This window comes from Aquarana catesbeiana, linkage group LG03 (assembly GCF_042186555.1).
Source record: "Aquarana catesbeiana isolate 2022-GZ linkage group LG03, ASM4218655v1, whole genome shotgun sequence".
Taxonomy (NCBI): domain Eukaryota; kingdom Metazoa; phylum Chordata; class Amphibia; order Anura; family Ranidae; genus Aquarana; species Aquarana catesbeiana.
Genome location: NC_133326.1, coordinates 599,391,390 through 599,414,520, shown reverse-complemented (window position 1 = coordinate 599,414,520; position 23,131 = coordinate 599,391,390). Strand labels below are relative to the sequence as shown.

General features: G+C 43.8%; 1 protein-coding gene across 2 annotated transcripts in view; it reads left to right on the top strand.

Annotated features, from left to right (window-relative positions):
* KANSL3 (KAT8 regulatory NSL complex subunit 3) overlaps positions 1-23,131 on the top strand; it is a 168,677-nt gene that overhangs the window by 137,571 nt on the left and 7,975 nt on the right. The window contains exons 19-22 of one of the 2 annotated variants that reach the window (XM_073622066.1): positions 11,735-11,856; positions 12,916-13,138; positions 14,518-14,639; positions 15,327-15,471. In XM_073622066.1, coding sequence (XP_073478167.1) covers positions 11,735-11,856; positions 12,916-13,138; positions 14,518-14,639; positions 15,327-15,471 — 612 coding nt within the window. The remainder of the gene's footprint in view (positions 1-11,734; positions 11,857-12,915; positions 13,139-14,517; positions 14,640-15,326; positions 15,472-23,131) is intronic. The other variant, XM_073622067.1, reaches the window with a different exon arrangement.

Below are 23,131 nucleotides of genomic sequence, written 5' to 3'. Positions count from 1 at the left end.
TGTTCTTAGTATATTATCTCTTGCCTCCCTCCCGGGAACAAAACCAGCTTGATCATTCTCAATACAGTCAGGCATAAGTAATCTCAGTCTTTCGGCCAAAATCCGAGCATATATTTTAACATCCTCATTAATCAAGAATATTGGCCTAAAGCTCAAGCACAGTGATGAATCATTTCCTTCCTTACACAGAAGTGATATATAGGCCCCCAAAGCTTCTTGACGGATTTTCATGCCTTCCCCAATGGAGTTCATACATAAGTGATAGAGGGCTCAGAATACCTATAAACTTTTTAAAGTATAAGGATAACCGTCCGGACCTGGACTTTTACCAGCCTTGCTTTTCCTAATTGCCTGCTCTAATTCATCCGTAGAGATGTCTTTTTCTAATTTACTTGAATCTTCCTCTGATATTACCGGCAGCTTAATTTTCCGTAAATACTGGTCTATTTTATTACCTTTATTTTGTTTATCTTCTGGGTTTTGAGTGGTATTTACTTGATATAATGATTGATAATACTCTAAAAAAAATTGTACTTCAATCCCTAGTAGAATATTTCATCTCTCCCTTTCTATCTTTCATTTTTGCAATATAATTTAAGTTCCTTCTTGGTTTAATAATCCCTGCCAACCTTTTCCCAGGTCTGTTACCAAATTCATACTGACTTTTTGCTGTTCTAATGCATGCACGTTTAGCTTTTTGCTCCATCAATTCCCTCAATGCCTCACGTTTTCCTATCAATTCCCTCTTTACTTCATTATCATTTAGATTTTTATGTAACTGCTCCAAATCCTGGGTCTCTTGTAAAAGAGATTGTTTATGAGCTGTCTAAATTTTTTTCCTCTTAGCCCCTTCTGCTAGTAATCTCCCTCTCATAAATACTTTGTGTTTCCCATAAAATAGTTGGATCAATATTCTCTACGTTATTCTCTTCAAAAAACAGATTCATATTCCTTTCCAATTCCTCCACTATACCCTGATCGTATAGAAGTGATTCATCCAACCTCCAAGTTCTCTGCTTATCTGGTATATTTTTTAAATCCAAGCTAACAATAACCGGGGCATGATCTGAGAGGGTAATTGATTTCACTTCTGCCTTTAGTAGCCCCTCTAATAGTTGATGATCCAGAAAAATGTAGTCAATTCTCGAATACGAAGAGTGTATCTGTGAATATGTAAAATCCCTCCCCTTAGGATGCATGATTCTCCAGGCCTCCACTAGCTCTTGCTGGTGTAGCTTTTGTTTTACTATCTTAATATGTTTGCACTCTGAACGCAGAGAGAAGGGCTGAGTATCTAAGGGCCGGATCAAGCACAAAATTAAAATCCCTGCCATAATTACATTCCCTTCTTTAAAATGATATAGCTTATTCATTACTTTTCTCAAAAAGGAACACGGGTGGTTATTGGGGCAGTATATGTTCACCAAGGCATACTCAATATTAAACATGGAACCCTTGATGAACAAATACCTTCCTTCGGAGTCAGATTTCAATGCTTTTAAATTGAACAATGTATTTTTATCAAAACTTATTGCTATTCCTTTAGACCAGTGGTTCTTAACTCCAGTCCTCGGGACCCACCAACAGGCCAGATTTTAAAAATTACCTTGGGGAGTTGCAGACTAGAATACTGCAATCACCGAGCAGCAAGTGATATCACCTGTGATGTATTTCAGCTATCTTGCAAACCTGGCCTGTTGGTGGGTCCTGAGGACTGGAGTTGAGAACCAGCTTTAGACCTCTAAGCAGGGGAATATCCATGAAACCAGACAGGGAAATTTTTAGAGTTCATTCCAACCCTGGATAACCCACTAAAGTGAGTCTCTTGTAAAAAGACAATATTAGGTGACCAACTTTTTAATTCCTGCAATATTTGATGCCGTTTACTAGGGCTGTTTAGGCCCCTGACCTATGTCAATATCTTCAATGGTGCCATGTCTTACATAGGTGGAAGGTAGAATCCCATACATTTTTGCTATAAGGTGGTAATACAAATACTTCTGATTTACCAGAGATGATCCATTTAACCACTTGAGCCCCGGACCATTATGCTGCCTAAGGACCAGAGGTCTTTTTCCAATTTGGCACTGCGTCGCTTTAACTGCTAATTGCGCGGTCATGCAATGCTGTACCCAAACGAAATTTGCGTCCTTTTCTTCCCACAAATAGAGCTTTCTTTTGATGGTATTTGATCACCTCTGCAGTTTTTATTTTTTGCGCTATAAACGGAAAAAGACCGAAAATTTTGAAAAAAAATGATATTTTCTACTTTTTGTTATAAAAAAAATCCAATAAACTAAATTTTAGTCATACATTTAGGCCAAAATGTATTCGGCCACATTTCTTTGGTAAAAAAAATGTCAATAAGCATATATTTATTGGTTTGCGCAAAAGTTATAGCGTCTACAAACTAGGGTACATTTTCTGTAATTTACACAGCTTTTAGTTTATGACTGCCTATGTCATTTCTTGAGGTGCTAAAATGGCAGGGCAGTACAAAACCCCCCGAAATGACCCCATTTTGGAAAGTAGACACCCCAAGGAAATTGCTGAGAGGCATGTTGAACCCATTGAATATTTATTTTTTTTGTCCCAAGTGATTGAATAATGACAAAAAAAAAAAAAAATATTTACAAAAAGTTGTCACTAAATGATATATTGCTCACACAGGCCATGGGCCTATGTGGAATTGCACCCCAAAATACATTCAGCTGCTTCTCCTGAGTATGGGGATACCACATGTGTGGGACTTTTTGGAAGCTTAGCCGCGTACGGGGCCCCGAAAACCAAGCACCGCCTTCAGGATTTCTAAGGGTGTAAATTTTTGATTTCACTCTTCACTGCCTATCACAGTTTCGGAGGCCATGGAATGCCCAGGTGGCACAAAACCCCCCCAAATGACCCCATTTTGGAAAGTAGACACCCCAAGCTATTTGCTGAGAGGCATGGTGAGTATTTTGCAGCTCTCATTTGTTTTTGAAAATGAAGAAAGACAAGAAAAAACTTTTTTTTTTTTCTTTTTTCAATTTTCAAAACTTTGTGACAAAAAGTGAGGTCTGCAAAATACTCACTATACCTCTCAGTAAATAGCTTTGGGTGTCTACTTTCCAAAATGGGGTCATTTGGGGGGGTTTTGTGCCACCTGGGCTTTCCATGGCCTCCGAAACTGTGATAGGCAGTGAAGAGTGAAATCAAAAATTCACGCCCTTAGAAAGCCTGAAGGCGGTGCTTGGTTTTCGGGGTCCCGTAAAGGCTAGGCTCCCAAAAAGTCTCACACATGTGGTATCCCCGTACTCAGGAGAAGCAGCAGAATGTATTTTGGGGTGTAATTTCACATATTCCCATGGCATGTTTGAGCAATATATCATTTAGTGACAACTTTGTGCAAAAGAAAAAAAAAATTTGTCTCTTTCCCGCAACTTGTGTCGCAATATAAAATATTCCATGGACTCGACATGCCTCTCAGCAAATAGCTTGGGGTGTCTACTTTCCAAAATGGGGTCATTTGGGGGGGTTTTGAACTGTCCTGGCATTTTATGCACAACATTTAGAAGCTTATGTCACACATCACCAACTCTTCTAACCACTTGAAGACAAAGCCCTTTCTGACACTCATTGTTTACATGAAAATTATTTTTTTTTGCAAAAAAATTACTTTGAACCCCCAAACATTATATATTTTTTTAAAGCAAATGCCCTACAGATTAAAATGGTGGGTGTTTCATTTTTTTTTTTTCACACAGTATTTGCGCAGCGATTTTTCAAACGCATTTTTGGGGGAAAAAACACACTTTTTTAAATTTTAATGCACTAAAACACACTATATTGCCCAAATGTTTGATGAAATAAAAAAGATGATCTTAGGCCGAGTACATGGATACCAAACATGACATGCTTTAAAATTGAGCACAAACGTACAGTGGCAACAAAATAAATACATTTTTAAAAGCCTTTAAAAGCCTTTACAGGTTACCACTTTAGATTTACAGAGGAGGTCTACTGCAAAAATTACTGCCCTCGATCTGACCTTCGCGGCGATACCTCACATGCATGGTGCAATTGCTGTTTACGTTTGACGACAGACCGCCGCTTGCGTTCGCCTTAGCGCGAGAGCAGAGGGCGACAGGGGTGCTTTTTTTTTTTTTTTCTTTATTATTTTTTTTGCTTTTTTATCTTATTTTTAAACTGTTCCTTTCATTTTTTTTTTTTTTTTTTAATCATTTTTATTGTTATCTCGGGGAATGTAAATATCCCCTATGATAGCAATAGGTAGTGACAGGTACTCTTTTTTGAAAAAATTGGGGTCTATTAGACCCTAGATCTCTCCTCTGCCCTCAAAGCATCTGATGACACCAAGATCGGTGTGATAAAATGCTTCCCCAATTTCCCAATGGCGCTATTTACATCCGGCGAAATCTAAGTCATAAAATGCTTGTAGCTTCCGGTTTCTTAGGCCATAGAGATGTTTGGAGCCACTCTGGTCTCTGATCAGCACCGGCTGCATTCTCAGGTTCCCTGTTGAGACAGGAGAGCCAGAGAAAAACACGGAAGACGGTGCAGAATAGAATACAGTAAAAAAGAGCAGAACAAGAGAGAGAGAACAATAAAACGACAACTATTTTTTTTTTTTTTTATATATTTTTATTTTTTTTTTACACTTTTTTTGTAACTAACTTTTATAACTGTAACCGGTTCCAGGTTCGGGTCTCTCAAAATGCGATGGCATCTTGGGAGACCCTGTGAAAGTGTGCCTAGTCTGTGCAATGCTGTACCCTACGCTAATACTCAACTAATGAATGGTAGCGTTCAAAACATTCACCAATGCAAAGACCAGGATTGTCAGGACAGGAGGGACAATAATAGAGGGTGTCACGCCTATATTCGCGCTTGCTGCAGACACGACATCTTTTTTGGGGGTTCGTTGGGTAGGGGTACTCGGGAGGACATAAAGAAAATGCCTCTCATGCAGCCGACTGCATTTGGTTGGGGATGTGAATGGGGGAAGTACGGGCGCTGCAGAAGTGGTGGGTTCCCAATTAGGATTGGCGAATGCAGCAGGAAGGGCACGACGGGCCTGTGTTTGTCTTCTTGGTGGCAGCGGGACACTACTTGTGCTTGCCACCTCACCAGCTTGAACTGCACTTATGGGACTCGCCACGTCACCAAGTGTTACTGCAGTGCTGGTTTGACTACGACCGGGGTGTACTAGGCCGCTGGCGCTTGCCAGTTCAATAAAAAGCTACCAAAAAAACTGTTAGCGATCGCAGGGATCAGGCCTGACTCTGCAAACGCTGCAGTTATGCGTTAAGTGTTTTGTAAGTGACAGTGATCGATCGATACTGCACTTGGGTGGGCTGGGCCGGACAGAGGGGCAAAATGCAAGTGCTAGCAGGTATCTGGGCTGATCCCGCTAACACTGCGTTTTTGGGAACCCTAAACTGCTGGGGACACCAGTATAGATCTGATCAGATCAGATATTGATCCGTTCAGATACTATACCACTAAGGGAGGTGTACGGTGCGTGCGTGGGTGTTAGCGGTACTGGCACTAATCTGACGCTGCTTGGGGCTGGTGCTTACCAGTTCACCAAAATACTACCAAAAAAACTGTTAGCGATCGCAGGGATCAGGCCTGACTCTGCGAACGCTGCAGTTATGCATTTAGTGTTTTGTAAGTGTCAGTGATCGATACTGCACTTGGGTGGGCTGGGCTGGGCCGGGTGGAGGGGCAAAACGCAGGTGCTAGCAGATATCTGGGCTGATCCCGCTAACACTGCGTTTTTGGGAACCCTAAACTGCTGGGGACGCCAGTATAGATCTGATCGGATCAGATATTGATCAGATACTATACCACTAAGGGAGGTGTACGGTGCGTGCGTGGGTGTTAGCGCTACTGGCGCTAACCTGACGCTGCCTGGGGCTGGTGCTTGCCAGTTCACCAAAATGCTACAAAAAAAACTGTTAGCGATCACAGGGATCAGGCCTGACTCTGCGAACGCTGCAGTTATGCGTTTAGTGTTTTGTAAGTGACAGTGATCAATCGATACTGCACTTGGGTGGGCTGGGCGGAGGGGCAAAACGCAGGTGCTAGCAGGTATCTGGGCTGATCCCGCTAACACTGCGTTTTTGGGAACCCTAAACTGCTGGGGACGCTAGTATAGATCTGATCTGATCTGATCGGATCAGATATTGATCCGTACAGATACTATACCACTAAGGGAGGTGTATGCTGCGTGCGTGGGTGTTAGCGGTACTGGCGCTAATCTGACGCTGCCTGGGGCGACGCATATCACCGCCGGGCAATCAGGGGGCTAAACCTTTATTTGGTAATAAACGGCGGGTGCCCTGACACTATAAAAAAATAAACAAACTAACCAGCGTCACCCGTAACAGTTATACGGTGATCAGTGGTGAAAGGGTTAACTAGGGGGTTAAAACATTTATTCGGTAGTATATGGGGGTCCCTGTCGCTATAAAACGCTGACGGCGAACCTAAATATTTAGGTCCCTAACTAGCGTCACCAGCGACACTAATACAGCGATCAGAAAAATGATCGCTTAGCGACACTGGTGACAGGGGGTGATCAAGGGGTTAAAACTTTATTAGGGGGGGTTAGGGGGGTATCCTAGACCTAACGGGGGGTAATACTAACTGTCCCAACACTGTAACTGTCACAAACTGACACCAATGCAGTAATCAGAAATAAAAAAAAAACTGCTGGTGTCAGTTTGTGACGGGGGGGGGGGGGGGGGTTTGGGGGGCGATCGGGGGGGGATCGGGGTGTTTAGTGTGCCTGGCATGTTCTACTGTGTTGTGTAGTGTTGGTGCACTCACATACCTGTCTTCTCTCCTCGGGTCGGAACGGAAATTACCGAGCCGAGGAGAGATGACATCATTTCCTTTGCTGCTGTTTAGCATACAGCAGCAAAGGAATGATGTGATTGGCCGGCGGTGATCGCGAGGGGGGGGCCACGAACGGATGGCCTCCCCCTCACCTCTGATCGCCGCTGGACAAAAGACGACCGCCTCGGGCACCCACCCACCCGCGGAAGGCAAATCACGTATATGTACGTGATTTTGCCTGTCCGTGCCACCTTGCCGACGTAAATCGGCGTGAGGCGGTCGTCAAGTGGTTAACTATCACACAGTTTAACAAGATATGACAAAAACTAACACCCCCTATTACATCCCCGTTAGGGTTCCTTTTGTGGACCCCCCTCCCAGCCTCCCCTCCAAATATTTTGGCCTAGCTGGCTGTCGCCCAACTTATGAGCGACTATCCAGGCAGGGCATCCCTTGGGAGTAGTATGTCTGACTGGATCACCAGATCTCATTCCGAATTCAGGAATGGCGCTGGTGAGCACTCAAATTCTGGTACAGCCGTGCATGGTAACCAAACGGCTTCTAACTTCAGCTTGTTCAGTTAAGCTTTGAAAATAAATCCTGGAAGCTGATTAGTTTCTATGCAGAGCTCGACCAGATTTTGCACACTCCAATTTTAGTAAACCCCCCCCACATGGTGTCTTATCAATATCTTTTTGTGAGGTCTCCAGAACTAGACACGGTATTCCATAGGAGGTCTAACTAAAGATCTATATAAGGCAATCAGGAACTTCTTGCGTCTGCTGGTGATTCCACGTGTGATGCACCCCAGATTTTGCTTCTCCACTGCCTGGCCACACAGTTTGCATATCTGGAAATATGAAATAGGCACCAAGCTAATCTTAACTGCTTAGCTGAAAATAGCCTGTTTACAGAACTGAATACCTGAAACTCAGATTACGCATACAGCTAACTGTTTCGTAAGTGTGGCCATTTCCTTCTTACATTTTCCTTTGTAGTATTGTTTGTGATATTAAATAAAGACGGTCTCAGAGCTAGGCTGTCTCTTTAGAAAACACAGAATGCACCCTTTGTTAAATATTACTTTGTAAAATAAAGATTTAGGATACTTGCACATGGTAAAGTATGTTTCAACATTTTTGGCCAAAATTTCAGGCGTTCATTTTGTTTGTACACAAATAAAATAAATTCAATCTCCCAGAATGCAATTCCGACCTCTTCAAATTAACTTTTTGCGCACCTAAGCATGGAAAATATTGGCTGGGAACACAGATTTCTGTATTTTTTCTTTCTTTTTTACTCATCGATATGTAGTGCATGTCTACGCACATGTGTGTGCAGACACATTGAAAACACTGGGCTGCATCTGTAAAAAAATAAAAAACCTGTATGCCTTAGCCCAGGGGTAGGCAACCTTGACGAGGTGGAGCTCTACCTGAACAACATGGGAGAAGTCCAAGATCACCAGGCACAGTGTCGCCTCCTCACACTTGATTTGAACTTCTAATTGCTGTACTGCCATGTAGCAAACGCATGCATTGCATGGTAATCATGGGTTTAAATCAGGTGGTGAGGAGGCAACATATCGCCTCCTCAGCACCTGTCAAACACACTCGGATCGCTTTTCACTTGTGTACTTGTGAATGAACCCTTACTATTCTGAGGCCCCTATAAGGCTGCTTTCACACTGATGTGCTGCGGTTTACCCACACCGCTGGTGCAGCGCAGTCTATCTGCAAATTTCCTGGGTTTGCTGCGCTTTGCCCTAGACTTCTGTTATATAAGCAGAAATGGAATAAGGTATTCATAGCACTCTATCCTGTCTACTCATACCAGTGCGGTTCAGTCACATAGCCTCAGCCATACTAGAAGAAAAATATGCCTTCTCCCCAAGGACAGGAGAAAACAAAAAAGAAAGGCTAAAAATGACTGAGAGTACGGGTCGCTCATAAAGAATTCATAAATTTATTTACCAAAATGGATTTTTAAAAAGCATGTTGCTGCCTAGCAACTTCAGGTGTAGAAAACCTAAAATCTGCTAGATAGTGCAAGGTATTGCACACTAGCTGTGCCAAAGACACAAAACCCAGACAGGGTACAAAACAGAAAACCTTAAACAAGAAACAAAAAACACACACATAGTTACATAGGTTGAAAAAAGTCACCAGTTCAACCTGAATGAGTATGGGTGCGTGTCTACAATTGTCCCTATCCCTATACATGATGCTCATCTATTATTATTATTTTTTATTTAAGGTACCCATATAGCGCCGTCAATTTTTACTCAGCACCCTTTTTACTGCTAGGCAAGAGTGCTACGCACTACAACACTGTGTGTTGCCCATCAAAACCGTCCGGACGCCAACTTAATTGGCACAAAGGGACACCTCCATGGCAACTGCTGTTTGTCAAGTTAATAATGTATCTAGGAGGTGTGTCACCCCCTTGGAGGCTCGAGCTGTGGGGCTAGGGAGGGACCAGGGAGACACTGTCCAGATGATCTCTGTATGGCATGAATACAGGCAGTGAGACTAGCTGAGATTAATTAGTTGAGGGTCCCATAATGAGAATGTCCATGTATGTCAGAGATCCTAGTGAGTTCTGAGCTGAACGATATAGATAGTGGTAGTGTATTGTAGATCCTGAGAGTAGCCTAGGATGAGAGGCGTTGTTTGGGAAGGGCTTCACCACAGCTGCTGTGTGCTGATAAATCTGCTGGCACTCCTCATATTATTATCACTGGCCGGTATAGAGATATTCTGAGGAACAGAGGGGTCTAGAGAATGTTAAGATGAGGTGAAGTATCAGCATGGGTTGAGGCTATTGTGTATAGTAACACAATTGCATATGACAATACAATGATGATGTCAAAAAATAGCTGTACTTATCCCCTCCACCGGAATGACTGTGCTCGATCCTCCGCTGTGTTCACCAGCCAATGTCCGTTGTTAGCGCTATTTACTGCTTGAATGTCCATCCCTTCTAGGGTTTAAATTTAGCCTGCCATGCACCAACTTGGGGCTGGTGGTGTCGTCACGGACTTTTCCTCGCTATCTCTCTTGTCATCTCACACACATGATCTCATGTGGGCCATCCTCCCTTCTGCTACCGCCAAGTGGTGCTCTCCAAACAGACAAACAGTTCCCCTCGTGGGATCCCTCATACGCTCGCCAACACTATAGGGGATGCTGGTGTGGCGTCAGGAAGGTGATGACGTCAATCACCATCCTGACGACACACCAGCAGTGTGAGATGACAAGAGAGATGGCGAGGAAAAGTCTGTGACGACACCCCCAGTCCCAAGTTGATGTGTGGCAGACTAATTTTAAAACCTAGAAGGGACGGACATTCAAGCAGAAAATGGCGCTAACAACGGGCATTGGCTGGTGAACACCGCGGAGGATCGGGCACTGTCATTCCGGTGGAGGGGATAAGTACAGCTATTTTTGACATCATCATTGTATTGTCATATGCAATTGTGTTACTATACACAGTAGCCTCAACCTATGCTGATACTTCCCCTCAGCTTTACATGCCCTAGACCCCTCCGTTCTTGAGAATATCTCCCTTCCTCACACGCACATACCATCACAGATGTAGTCAGTGAAATATACCGGCCATGAGAGTGATATGAGGAGCACCAGCAGATTTATCAGCACACAGCACCTGTGGTGAAGCCATTCCCAAACAATGTCTCTTATTGTAGGCTACTCTCAGGATCTACAATACACCACCACTATCTACATCGTTCAGCTCAGAACTCACTGGGATCTCTGGCATACATGGACTAGCACGGATATTCCTGTTATGGGGCACTCAACTAATTAGTTAATCTCAGCTAGTCTCACCACCTGTATTCATGCCATACAGAGATCATCTGGACAATGTCTCACTGACACACCTCCCAGATATGTTATTAACTTGACATACGGCAGTTGCCATGGAGGTGTCTTTGTGCCAATTGACTTGGTGTCCGGATGGTTTTGTGTGTGTTTTTTGTTTCTTGTTTTAATGTTTTCTGTTTTGTGTCTTTGACACAGCTAGTGTGCATTACCTTACACTATCTAGCAGATTTTAGGTTTTCGACACCTGTAGCTGCTAGACAGCAACATGCTTTTTAAACATCCATTTTGGTAAATAAATTTATGAATTCTTTATGAGCGATCCGTACTCTGTCATTTACAGGCTTTCTTTGTTGTTTTCTCCTCTCCTTGGAGAGAAGGCATATTTTTCTTCTATTATAAACTGCAGGTGTGGTGCACTTCCTGAAAGCGCACCAAAACTCCTGCATTCAGAAGTTTTGGTGGGCTTTCAAAACCTGCAGGATATAATAGAAGTCTATGGCAAAGCACAGCTAACCCAGGAAATTTGCAGATGCACTGCACTGCACCCTCGTTGTGGGTAAACCGCAGCTCATCAGTGTGAAGCAGCCCTATACTAATATTCCCACTGTATTGCTTCACACTGACCTGAAGATCCTTTCTTTCCTGCTGCTGGCACCACTCTGGAGACCACTAGCTGGAATAAGAGGTAGAGTGCAGTTGGTATCCCTCCACATGGGACAGGAGCCAGCACTACAGAGGAGGCATCAGCTTATGTGGTTCTTGCTCCCTACTACAGGTCCAACTTTACAAGCAGTCCCTCTGCATTGCTCTTTGTTTGATGCTCTGGAATGGTTGGTCAGCAAGCCCAGACAATGATCTACCAGTCACCTGTCTGCAATCTACTGGTAGATCGCAAACTACTGGTTGCTGCCCCCCGCTTTAGGCAGCACTGTGCAAGAAGCCTTAGTCTATAAAAGCACAGGAAAGCTGATCCCAAAATATTATAGTTTTTCTTTCATTTTTCTGCTAATGCTTATATGATTTGTTATATGATGTGTTGATTGCAGGAACAAACTCTGGAGCCTCAGCCAGCAGTCTCCTTCAAGGATTAAGTTTCAGCTTACAGGATATAGGAAGTAAATCTGGTACTCTTCCTAGCACCAGTGCCAGCTCTGGATCTACCACTCAGGTACTTCACTAGTTGCAAAACACATAACAGAGGTCTCTGGCAACTGTGTTGCAAATTTGATCCATGCAGTCCAAAATAAATATAGGTATATTCATTAAAGCACTCAGTGTTGCATATTTATAAGTTTTAATTAAATATACTGATCATATATTGTGCTTAGGATCCATTTATGCTTGATCAAATGGACCACAAACTGAATAGAATTAGTTGGCACTGTTTATGTGGTTCACTGCTAAATGCTTGCATGTCGGTGTATATGAGAAGGTTATTGTCCATTTACAAGGATGTAAAGGGTAACTCCACTTTTGTGTGGAAAAAAAATTAGCAAATAAAATAATAATAATATGGCGTATACAATTGCGACGCAGGTCATATTGTGATTAAATGTTGTTAAAAATTACCTTTACTTGTCAGTCTGCAGAGCTGTAACTTTCTATAAAATACAATATGACTGCCTTGAGGTGTTCTGAACACAAATGGTTTACACAACACCCCCCAGATATGTCATTTTCTGCATGTGTGATTGGCTTACCAATTTTCCCAGAAGTCTGCACTAAGATACAAATCAGGTTTTCAGCATCCATAGCAACAAAAATTGCATTTTTGGTGAGATACTCCCATAGGGAAATCGCATCTAAAGGTATGCATATCCTGCTTTTTTTGCTCATTAGAGCCCTGCCGATGCAGCAGTTGACTGATCATTATAAAAATGCTTCTAAACAGATTCACTCACATGGACACAGATAAACAGCTATTTCTCCAGAATAACACAAGGTAGGAATCTGCAACAAAGTTTTTGGAATCCTTGCAATGTACATGGATCACCCAGAGGGGAATGATTTTTTTCCCAACAAAAGTGGAGTTACTCTTTAAAATTTCTGTTGTTACCACCCAATACAGTCTACTTTGCGAAGTAAGCAGAGTAAAGCATTAGTAAAAGTTAAAGTGCAAGACAACCTACAGAATTACATGCGTGTTAAATATAACTTATTTGTATCTATTGATGTTTATATTTTTAATAATATAAAGGAAGTTTGCTAATGTATTTTTTTTTCATAGACAATGGCAGTTAAAGCTCCTGCTCCTCTTCAAAGCTTGGGCACGATAACCACTGGAACTGGGACAATCCTTCGAACCATCCCTGTGGTGACTGCTTCTTCATCCCTTGTGGCATCAGCTGGTGGCAAACCCACTGCTATTCATCAGCTACTCACAAATGGTGGCCTGGCAAAACTGGCTAGTAGTATTCCTGGCTTGGCACAGTTATCCAGCCCAACTACAGGTATCTCAGTTGTTCAGTTGCCGTAATTAGCCCTCTGCTCACTGTAATGCATGCAATTAATTTTACATTAAAGTTAACATTTAGCTAAAAAAAAAAAAAAATTCATACAGCATTAGTTACATCACTTACCTGTAATGAAGGATGTCCCTGCCGGACAATCTGTACTGCTGAAGACCCAAAACTGTTTACCATTGCAGCATTGGAATTTCAGAGACAGGAAGAGAACAGGCATCCCTGCTGTTAAGACTTCTTCTCCAGGATCATTCTACCTGCACAAAGTGGCCCGTGCTTCATTACGGATAAGTGATGTGACTAAAGCTAGTGATGTGTTTTTATTTTAGCTAAACTTCAGCTTAAAAAAATTATAATTTAAGAATATCCTAAGGGATGTGTTTGCATAAAGCACATTGACCGTTAACCCTCTACATACTATAGCAAAATGACAACTTGGCGGTGCTTTAGTTATCCTGACATATGACGTTCTGTCAGGATGCGCGATCTGTCACCAGCCGTGTCCATGGGACACAGCCGATGATCAACCCGAATACCGGCTCACTGTCGGTACCATGTGACCGCGATGACAAATCACAGCAGGTCACATGACAGTTGTACACAATGGATGGCTTCCTTTCAGGCTATCCAATGTGTAGAAATGTGACGCTAGCTGTGATTGGTCAATTTGATCACATGGTACAGACCAGGCCAATCAAAGCTAATCACATGGTAAAGCTGGGCTGTGAACAATCACAACAAAAACAGACTGAATAAATCGGTAAAATGCTTGCTTGTAGCAATGTAATACATTGCTATAGGCAAAAATAATGTGTGTAAAAAAATAAATAAATCCTGATCACTTCTCGAGAGCAGTACAATGTTACTAAAGTCAGTGTGTTAAAAAAAAAAAAAATTGTAAAAAAAGGAAGAAAATGTAATTTAAAAAAAAAATTATATATATAATTATAATTTGTTTTTCCTACTGTCACCAGTCAGTGTCCCTGATCACTGCCACACCAGACGCTGTACTGAACTGGTGAGAACATTTTTTAAAAAAAACCCCGCCATGCCTCCTACTAAATACCTTGATTACAGCTTTAAATACCACCAGCTTTATTTGTGTGAACAAAATGATACAAATTTTATTTGGGTATTGGGTGTTGCATAATCGCGCAATTGTCATTCAAAGTGCGACAGTGCTGAAAGCTGAAAATTGGCCTGGGCAGGAGGGGGTAAAAGTGCCCGGTATTGAAGTGGTTAAAACAAGAATTCTTAGTTTACACCTACTGACTTTTTTAGGCCAGCTACAAGTAACCCAGCTAATAATGGCTTCTGAAACTGCTATACTCTTCATCATATTTAACTTGTTTTTTTTTTCTGTATAGGCTTGAAGGCACCTACCACCATTACTGTTACGCTTCGTGGCCAGCCCAGCCGTGTCACCACACTGAGTCAGGCCAGTATAGGAGCAGGGGCCCATGCCAAACAGGATGATGTCTCTCAACAGGTATGAAATCTCACATATGTCTAAGATCTCCATTCTGTTTACCTTATGTTTTTATAAAAAAGGTAAATTAATATCTGCAAGGGGTTACCAACCTTGTCTGGTTCAGCTTCCTTATTTGATGATTGAGGGTGATAGGAACATTTTTAAAATGCTGTGTATCCTTTTAGATTCTGTACTCCAATACCGGAAAATACTGAAAATTCCTAAGTGTAACACAAGATATTTTCTTATTGTTTATAAAGGAAGCCTTTGTAACATGAAGTTGTTGAAATAAGCTCCCCAAAATCTGGAATAATCAGATTTTTTGCACATTGCTACACTTTCCTCAAAATTGTGTGTACTGGTATACATGACCATGTTCCTGAGGGGTCAAAGGGTCATACTTGTTGATCAGTTGTGTTTGGATCACGTATTATTTATAGCTGTTTTATATCTCTTGTATCTGTCTGCCGAATTAATGTAACTACACTGACCAATATACGTTTAATCCATATACTTTGCTTGTTTTTATTAGTTGTGTGTTGCTTAGCAAGGCGTTCTGTAGCTGAAACTTGTGAGGTAATATAAGGAAAGGAAATTCATATGCGCATGTTCTGCTGTACATGTCTAGATGTATATTTTCCTGGGAAGACATGTATACTATGCATGAACTGGTCTCTGACCTTGTGTCTCTGCTGTGATCTTCAGGCCTCAGACTCCTCTTCCATCATGGTATCTGCTAGTAAAGTCCTCCCCCCTACTGTGGCAGAACAGTGCAAGGTAGCAACAGCCAGCGACAGGACTCCGGGAGAGAAGTCCTTATCCATAGTGCGTGCGGTAACCCCTCCAGCAGGTGAGAAGCCCGGTTTTACACCTGCTATAATCAATTGAGGTGATTTGAGATAGATAGTGAAGTGAGGATTGATGATAATTATTAAGTCTGAACCTGAAATCCCAGCCACATAAATCTCAATATGTAGCCACTAGGGATCTGTTAGATGTGTTTGTTGCCAATTCAGACAGCATATTTACTTAATGACTGCTGGAATCCTCCTCCTTTTAAGAAAAACGAAGCGATCATTTAAATTATATGCAACATTTTTATAGGTTGCTGTGAAATGGGTTGTAAGTTTTGGGTAACACGGACTCTTTGCTTTCTCTATTTTTTTAAATCTACCCCCAGCATTTAGGGTCAGATGTGTGTGGCCGAACAGCAGAGTTTTTGCCTTTTAGTTTACCATCAGAGTATGCACTGAATGCAGGTACTTTGTGACCCAAGCCAGTGCTCTGTTCATTAGGAAATAGTGACTTTACTGTAGCATGAGGGGTTGTGCTCACTAAGATAGTAAACTCTTACTGAAGAAGTAGTGACTACTGAATTGGAGCAACATTCTTGGAAACATTATATGACCTATACAATACATGACCTATACTGTAATTGCTTGTGTATGGAGAGCAAATACTATGTCTTTCAAACAGCCACCTAAATTTCCTGCATGATCACGTATAGTGAAGTTTAAGAGGGAGCATCTACATGTAGATATTTCAAGCATCTAAACATTGTAAACTGAGGAGTAAAGTTTGAGATGCAAACAGAGAACATGGCCTACCAGCTATATTGGTTGTTTCATCCAGACATCGCAGTACTGCATCAGTCCTTTCCAGTGCCTTTATTAGCAATGTTGTGATGCTAGAAAGCACTCATGTTTTTGTGTCCCACACAGCTTAGACCCCTTTCACACTGAGGCGTTTTTCAGGCGATTTTGAGCTAAAGATAGCGCCTGAAAAACGCCTCCACTGCAGTCCCAGTGTGAAAGCCAGAGTGCTTTCACACTGGGGCGCTGCGCTGGCAGGAGGTTAAAAAAAGTCCTGCAAGCAGAATCTTTGGGGAGGTGTATACACCGCTCCTCCACTGCTCCTGCCCATTGAAATTAATTCAATGGGCAGGAGCCCATTGTAATGAATTCAAGCGCTTTCCAGGCACTTCGGCAGCGGCGCTACACAGGGGCGTTTAACCCTTTATTTGGCCTCTAGTGGAGGTTGAAAGTGCCCAGTTAGCAGCCGAATAGAGCTGCTACAACGATGGTAAAGCGCCGCTAAAACTAGCAGCGTTTTACCGTCAACGCCCGCCTGCCCCAGTGTGAAAGCAGCCTTAGTGTAAATACTCCAAGTGAGATTCAACCTGTCTTAGAAGTTCTAATGTTCTTGGTGATTTGAAAAGCAGAGAGAAAGTTACCAATCCCAGGCCTCAAAGCACACTCCTACTGACCCTCAAAGTAGCTGTGTTTGCTTATTCTGCAAGGGGTTACCAATATATTAGATTAGGGCAATTGAGCAAACGTAATCATTCTGGATTAAATTAGTAGCTTACTGAATGTTTTCATTTGTTTCTTGGTATAGACAGGATGTTAATGGCCTCTCGGGAAGGTGCAGAAGACGTTGCTCATACTTAAAGCATATTTAAACAAGGATTCACCAAAGTGGCTGCTGTTCACTTCCCAGATTTTCTAAATTAAAAAAGAGCAGGCGCTTTACTTACATCAACACATAACATTCATCAAATATATACCATAATGTGATTCTATGTGTGAAACAAAATCCAACTAAACAAAATGTCCATTAGTGATCCTATAGGGTTGATTTACTAAAACTGGAGAGTGCAAAATCTGGTGCAGGTGTGCATGGTAGTCAATCAGCTTCTAACTTCATTTGTTCAATTAAGCTTTGACAATAAAACCTGGAAGCTTATTGGTGCACCCCTGATTTCTCATTCGTTCATTGGCAGACACAGCTTTCTTTATTCAGAACTATAGGGTTATATCTCCCCCTACAGGAGTTGTACACTAGGCAGAAAAAAGACTTGGCTACACCCATGGACAGTCCTAGGTGATATACACCCCCCTCTCTGCTATAGGCCTTCCGTTTTTTTTCCTGCCTAGTTAAGAGTAAGGACCTAGTTCCCTGCTGGGATCTATATTCCTGGCAATTTTTATTTTTGTTTGTTGTTTTTCCTGGATTTTTCCGGTGAGATCTACAATCAACTGCCGGGCTGGGCATTCCATCCAGTGGTCACTCCAGTCTACCCTGCAAGCGTGTGCAGACCGCAGCTATGTGATAGGTCGGCCGCAACATAGCCCTACTGGACGGGGGCTGCCCCTGCGAGTTAAACGTCTCGTGAGCTCGCATACGACCGGGTCTCGACTCAAGTCGCAGCGTCCCTCATGGCTTTGATGGCAAGGAGGTTCTGTCTGGAGCGGTGCCCGCTTGGTCCTAGTATGGTGAGTAAATGTCCCCTTTTGCCCTTAGGGGGTTTTTGTGGCGGACGTAAGCCCCTCTTCGGGTCGGTCAGTCCTGCGGGTCCCCTCTGCCCCTGCACCTTCTTTTCCTGGCCCAGGAGGTCCCTTGGTAACTCCCCCCCCCCCCCCCCCCCCATATGGGGTAATGTGCCTGTAGTGGGTCCTGGGGGACGGGGTTGAGTACTGGTGGGCTGGGGGTACGCGCCGCCTAGGTGCACTGGGTCCGGTGCCCGGATTCACTTTTTCTCATTCTCATCCTGGGATGCTACAGGGTTCTCCTTCATCTGTGGTAGTCTCGTGTAGCACGGCCGGTGGCCATTTTGCCATAGCCGGCGTCCTTTCCCCTAGTGCCTGATGACTCGCCAGCGGCCATGTTTGTGTAGCTAGGCGGCCATGATATGGTGGATATTGACTCAGGCAGCGGTGGCCATTATTGTGTAGCCTAGGACGTTGTTTTTAGCAGGCGTAAGCTCCTCCTTTTAACGCGGCGCTGACTCCTGTGTTTTCTTCTTCCTCGGACACCACGTGTGTGCAAGTCTACACCTGAGGCAGCAAGCACTACGCTGGTGGGGTGGTGAGTCTGGGGGATCCCTCCTCTCTCTGCTGTGGGGTGTCCTGGTGATCCGGTACCAGTGTGGGAGGTGTCCAATTGCAGTGGTCACTCTTGGTGGGGGATTCTATTTTCTCTCCTATGGAGTCTCAGGAGCATATTTCCCCACCTGACCCCCTATCAGAGGCTGCAGGTCCCTCTTGGCTCCAGCCATCCGTTGACGCACTGACGACTGCCCTGGAGTCCTTTGGACCCGGGTGGAGGTGGCTTTTGGGCGGCGGACTAGCAAAAAGCGTCCCCCGCCTTCCCCTGCTTCATCTGTCTCGTCAGATCCTGAATCTGATTCGGCTGCTGTGGACGGGGCCCACCCTGTGGGGTCTGCGGCCGCGCTCCTAGATATTTCGGACAGTGAGGCGATTCCTCTGCCCCAGTGGCTGAGCACGAGAAAGCGCTGGTGGACGCACTGATTGCATCTGTGTGGGAAATTTCAAAAATGGAGGCACTCACAAGGCTCCTCGCGCGGCAAAAGTGTTCTCTTATCCCTCCTCTTTTGACAAGTTTGTCTCTAAAGAATGGAAGCGTCCAAAATGTCCCTTTAATCCCAAAGTGCTTCGCTATGCATTTGCCCTTTGAGGAGAGTCTTCTCAAAAAGTGGACGACTGCACCTGTGGTGGATCCCCAGTTTCTCGGCTGAACAAAACCACCATGATTCTGGTTGAGGACTCTCTGGCCTTTAAAGATCCGGCTGACAGGAAGGTAGAGTCTCTGAGCCGCACTATGTTCAATATTGCGGGTTCGACGCTTCGGCCGGTCTTGGCTATTGCCCTGGTGTCTCAAACACTGACAGAGTTAGCAAAGCTGCTGCGCTGTGACCTGGAAGGTGACCAGTTATCTCCTGCCTTCACTGAATTAGCGGACCAACTGGTCCAGGGCCTGTAGTTTGTCTGCGATGCCTCTTTGGACGCAGCTCCCTTGCTTTCTAAGCTGTCTGTTTCAGCGGTAGTGCTTCGACGGGTATTGTGGCAAAGTGTTGGACTGCGGACCAGGCCTCTAAAAAAAAAAAAAAAAAAAAAAAGCCTTTCAAGGCGATCGTTTGTTTGGGGCCACTCTGGATGATATCATTAAGAGTGTCACAGGGGGGAAGAGTACTTTTCTTCCACAGTCAAAGAAGGGGAAGGGGCCAAGTTGCAAGCATGGTCCTTCCTTCTCGGCGCACAGAAAGTTTTTTCGTCCCTCAAGCAGAGTCCCCAGCGACCCTGAGGGGCGACGTGGAGATCACTGTTCAGACTCTGGCAGATTTTGGGTGGCTGATTACCAAAAGTCTGCGTTAATTCCAGTTCGGAAATTGGTTTATCTGGGTCTGACTCTGGATTCCGCTCGGGCCAGAGTGAACTTTCCACAGGACGAACTACAAAAAATTACAGACGGCAACTCATTTACTGCTGTCCAGCAGGTGGGTCTTCCTGCGGACTTGCATGCGGGTGCTAGGCCTGATGGTGTCTACCTTCGAGGCGGTCCCGTTCGCTCAGTTCCATACGAGACCCCTGCAAAAGAAGATCTTGTTAAAATGGGACAAATGTTCTGAGTTTCTGGACAGTCAGATTCGGCTGAGTCAAGGAACCAAAGGGTCCTTGATCTGTTGGCTTCATTCACCTTGTCTTCGGCAGGGAAAATCCTTTCTCCCTCTGTACTGGACGGTGGTCAGCACCGATGCCAGTCTGTCCTGGTGGGGAGGAGTCCTGGGCCTGAGCTCGGCTCAGGGTCACTAGACGCTAGAGGAATCCAGGCTACCTATCAACATCTTGGAACTCCGGGCGACCAGACTCTGTCTGGATCATTGGACGGATCAACTTCAGGGGCTCCCGATACGGATCCAGTCAATGCCACGGCGGTGACCTATGTCAATCACCAGGGAGGGACAAGGAGTGTGTTAGCCGGCCTGGAAGTAGCCGACATTCTACGGTGGGAAGTGCGTTTCGCCCCGGCCATCTCCGTTGTTCACATTCCTGGGGTGGACAACTGGCAGGCGGATTATCTCAGTCTCCAAGTATTGGACCAAGGGGAGTGGTCCCTTCATCAGGAGATATTTCAACATATCTGTCTATGCTGGGGATCTCCAGAGATGGATCTGATGGCATCCCGAATCAACAGGAAGGTGCAGAGGTTTGTGGCCAGGTCCCGGGACCCTCTGGCGGATGCCTCAGACGCTCTGGTGGTTCCGTGGGGCCAGTATCGTCTGATTTACGCCTTTCCTCTTCTCAAGCTTCTGCCGCAGCTGTTGCGCAGGATCGAGGCTGAAGGAATTCCGGTCATTCTAGTGGCCCCGGACTGGCCTCGTCGGCCTCGCCCCCAGGTGGCTGCCTCTCAGGGAGGATCTGCTATCCCAGGGGCTGATCTTCCACCCTGCTTTACCGTCGCTGGCTTTAACGGCATGGCTGTTGAAAGCCAGGTGTTGAAGGATAGGGACTTGTCTGCATCGGTGATTCCGACACTATTCAAAGCTAGGAAGTCTACTTCCAGGAAGGTATATCATCGGACGTGGAAAGCATACATTTCATAGCTTGAGCCAGTGGGGTTTCACCCACGTTCCTTTTTGGTGGATCGAATTTTGACTTTTCTTCAGAGGGGCGTTGAAAAGAATTTGGCCTTGAGTACTGTCAAGGTGTCAGCCTTGGTGGTTTTCTTCCAACGTTCCCTGGCTTCGCATTCCCCAGTGCGTACCTTCATTCAGGGAATGCGACATATGGTTCCACCAGTGCGATCTCCCTTGCTACTGTGGGATTTGAATCTGGTACTTTCGGCTCTACAGAAGCCTCTGTTTGAAAATATTCAACAAAATGACCCTGCTCACATTATCACAGAAGGTGGCCTTCTTGGTGGCTATTACTTCTGGTATATCCTGGTATATCACTGAATATCGTGGTCATTCTCAAATCCGCTGTATGCTCTCTGTTGTTTCTGCCAGGTGGGTCATGTCTCATCATTTACCAAAAAAAATGCAGAAGGATTATAACATACTGCAGTATTTATTAAAAATGTTAGATCCGCCAATGTATAAAAACAATATCTATTCACATTAGATAGTGCCTTAGAGACTGGCACCATTGTATACAGTTGGTATTAGACGGAACCGCCACACCACTTTATTCACTCGAGCCAGCATGCTTTCCAAGAGCCGGATATGCCTCACCAGATGTGACATCACTATAGAACCGGAAGTGACGGCAAGGCCTGCTTCAACACGTTTCACCAATGGGATCAAATCCTTGTGAGTGCAGTTTTTATTTGCATGCTGGCACATATACAGGCAAATGTATGAAGAGGAAGGAAGAATCACAAGCGCATGTTTTTTTTTCACCTGGTGCTGGGATATTTGGCATTGGACTTTATCGTGTATAGTTGAAACTCCTTTTTTTGCTTTTGGATTTAACACAAAGGACCACATAGTGTACTTTATTTTGTTTAGTTGGACTTTATTTGTTTTACACATAGAATCACATTGTGGTATATATTTGATCATTGTTTTATGTGTTGATATAAGTGAAGCTCCTGCACTTTATTATTTTGATCCATGGGTGTTGCATACACTTGGGGCAGCTATAATAAATGTTTGGTAATTATTTAGCTTTGAGGGGCCTTATTTAGCTTGTTCTTTAAATTAAAAAAGAGACCCTTTTTAAGAGGAAGGTTAAGCATTATGTAAAGAAGACCTGTAATTAAAAAAAAAAAATACATAGGTTGATCTCCTTTTGAAAATTGTATGCAGATAAGGACTTTATTCTGACTTTCCTGATCTAATTTTTCCAGTTCAGTGACCCAGAAAATATTGAAGCTATTAGGTCAGCTTTGCAGCCAGCCAGTGTCTTCAGAAGGAGATAACCTGTGGATTCCACTGTCCTAATAACAGATCTATTCGAACAGACCAGTTAGAATCAAGGGTCAACTCTTGAGTACATAATCAAGCTGTCCTGGCTTCTTTTCAGCAACTTATAAATATAATTTGGGTTTGCTTTTGCAGAACTTTACTGAGTCATTGCATAACTAATTCAGGCATTTTTATCATCCATGGTAAAATATTTTTCACAAATAGTCAACTGGGAAACCTCTGGGTAGGGCTTATAATGCAAATGTTTCCTGTACCCCCCAGTAAACAGGATAAAAAGGGGTTTCTTTCTCATTCATTGAGGGATACTGGAAGTTATACTGCTATCTACAGGAGGATTAGACACTGAAAACCCAATCAAAAAATGCCAGCCCATGAAAACCCTTCTATTCCCAGCATGCGTAATTTTTTTTGCTAGTGTCTAAGAGGATGGACTTGTTCTTTTCAGCTCTGCCGCAAAATGACAGCTTTTTTTACTAGCTTTTTTCTTCAATCAAGATTCCTGTTTCATTGGTGCTTGAATTGTGTTACATGACAGCTTCCTGGATCAGCCTTTCCACCGCCTGCCTGTTAAAAGCCAAACCCAGACCCCTCTGATCTTGGATGATGTGAGGGTTCTGCAGGCATGCAGGATTTTATAAATCAAAAAGCATAGATGCTTGCTGACCCTGACTGCAAAGGCCTCAAGCACACTCTTGCTCGTTCCCTTGTAGGATTGCTGTTTGATTCGTCTGCAGCTGCTAATGCCATCTGCCTCCGACAGATGGCATCTGTTTGACAATGA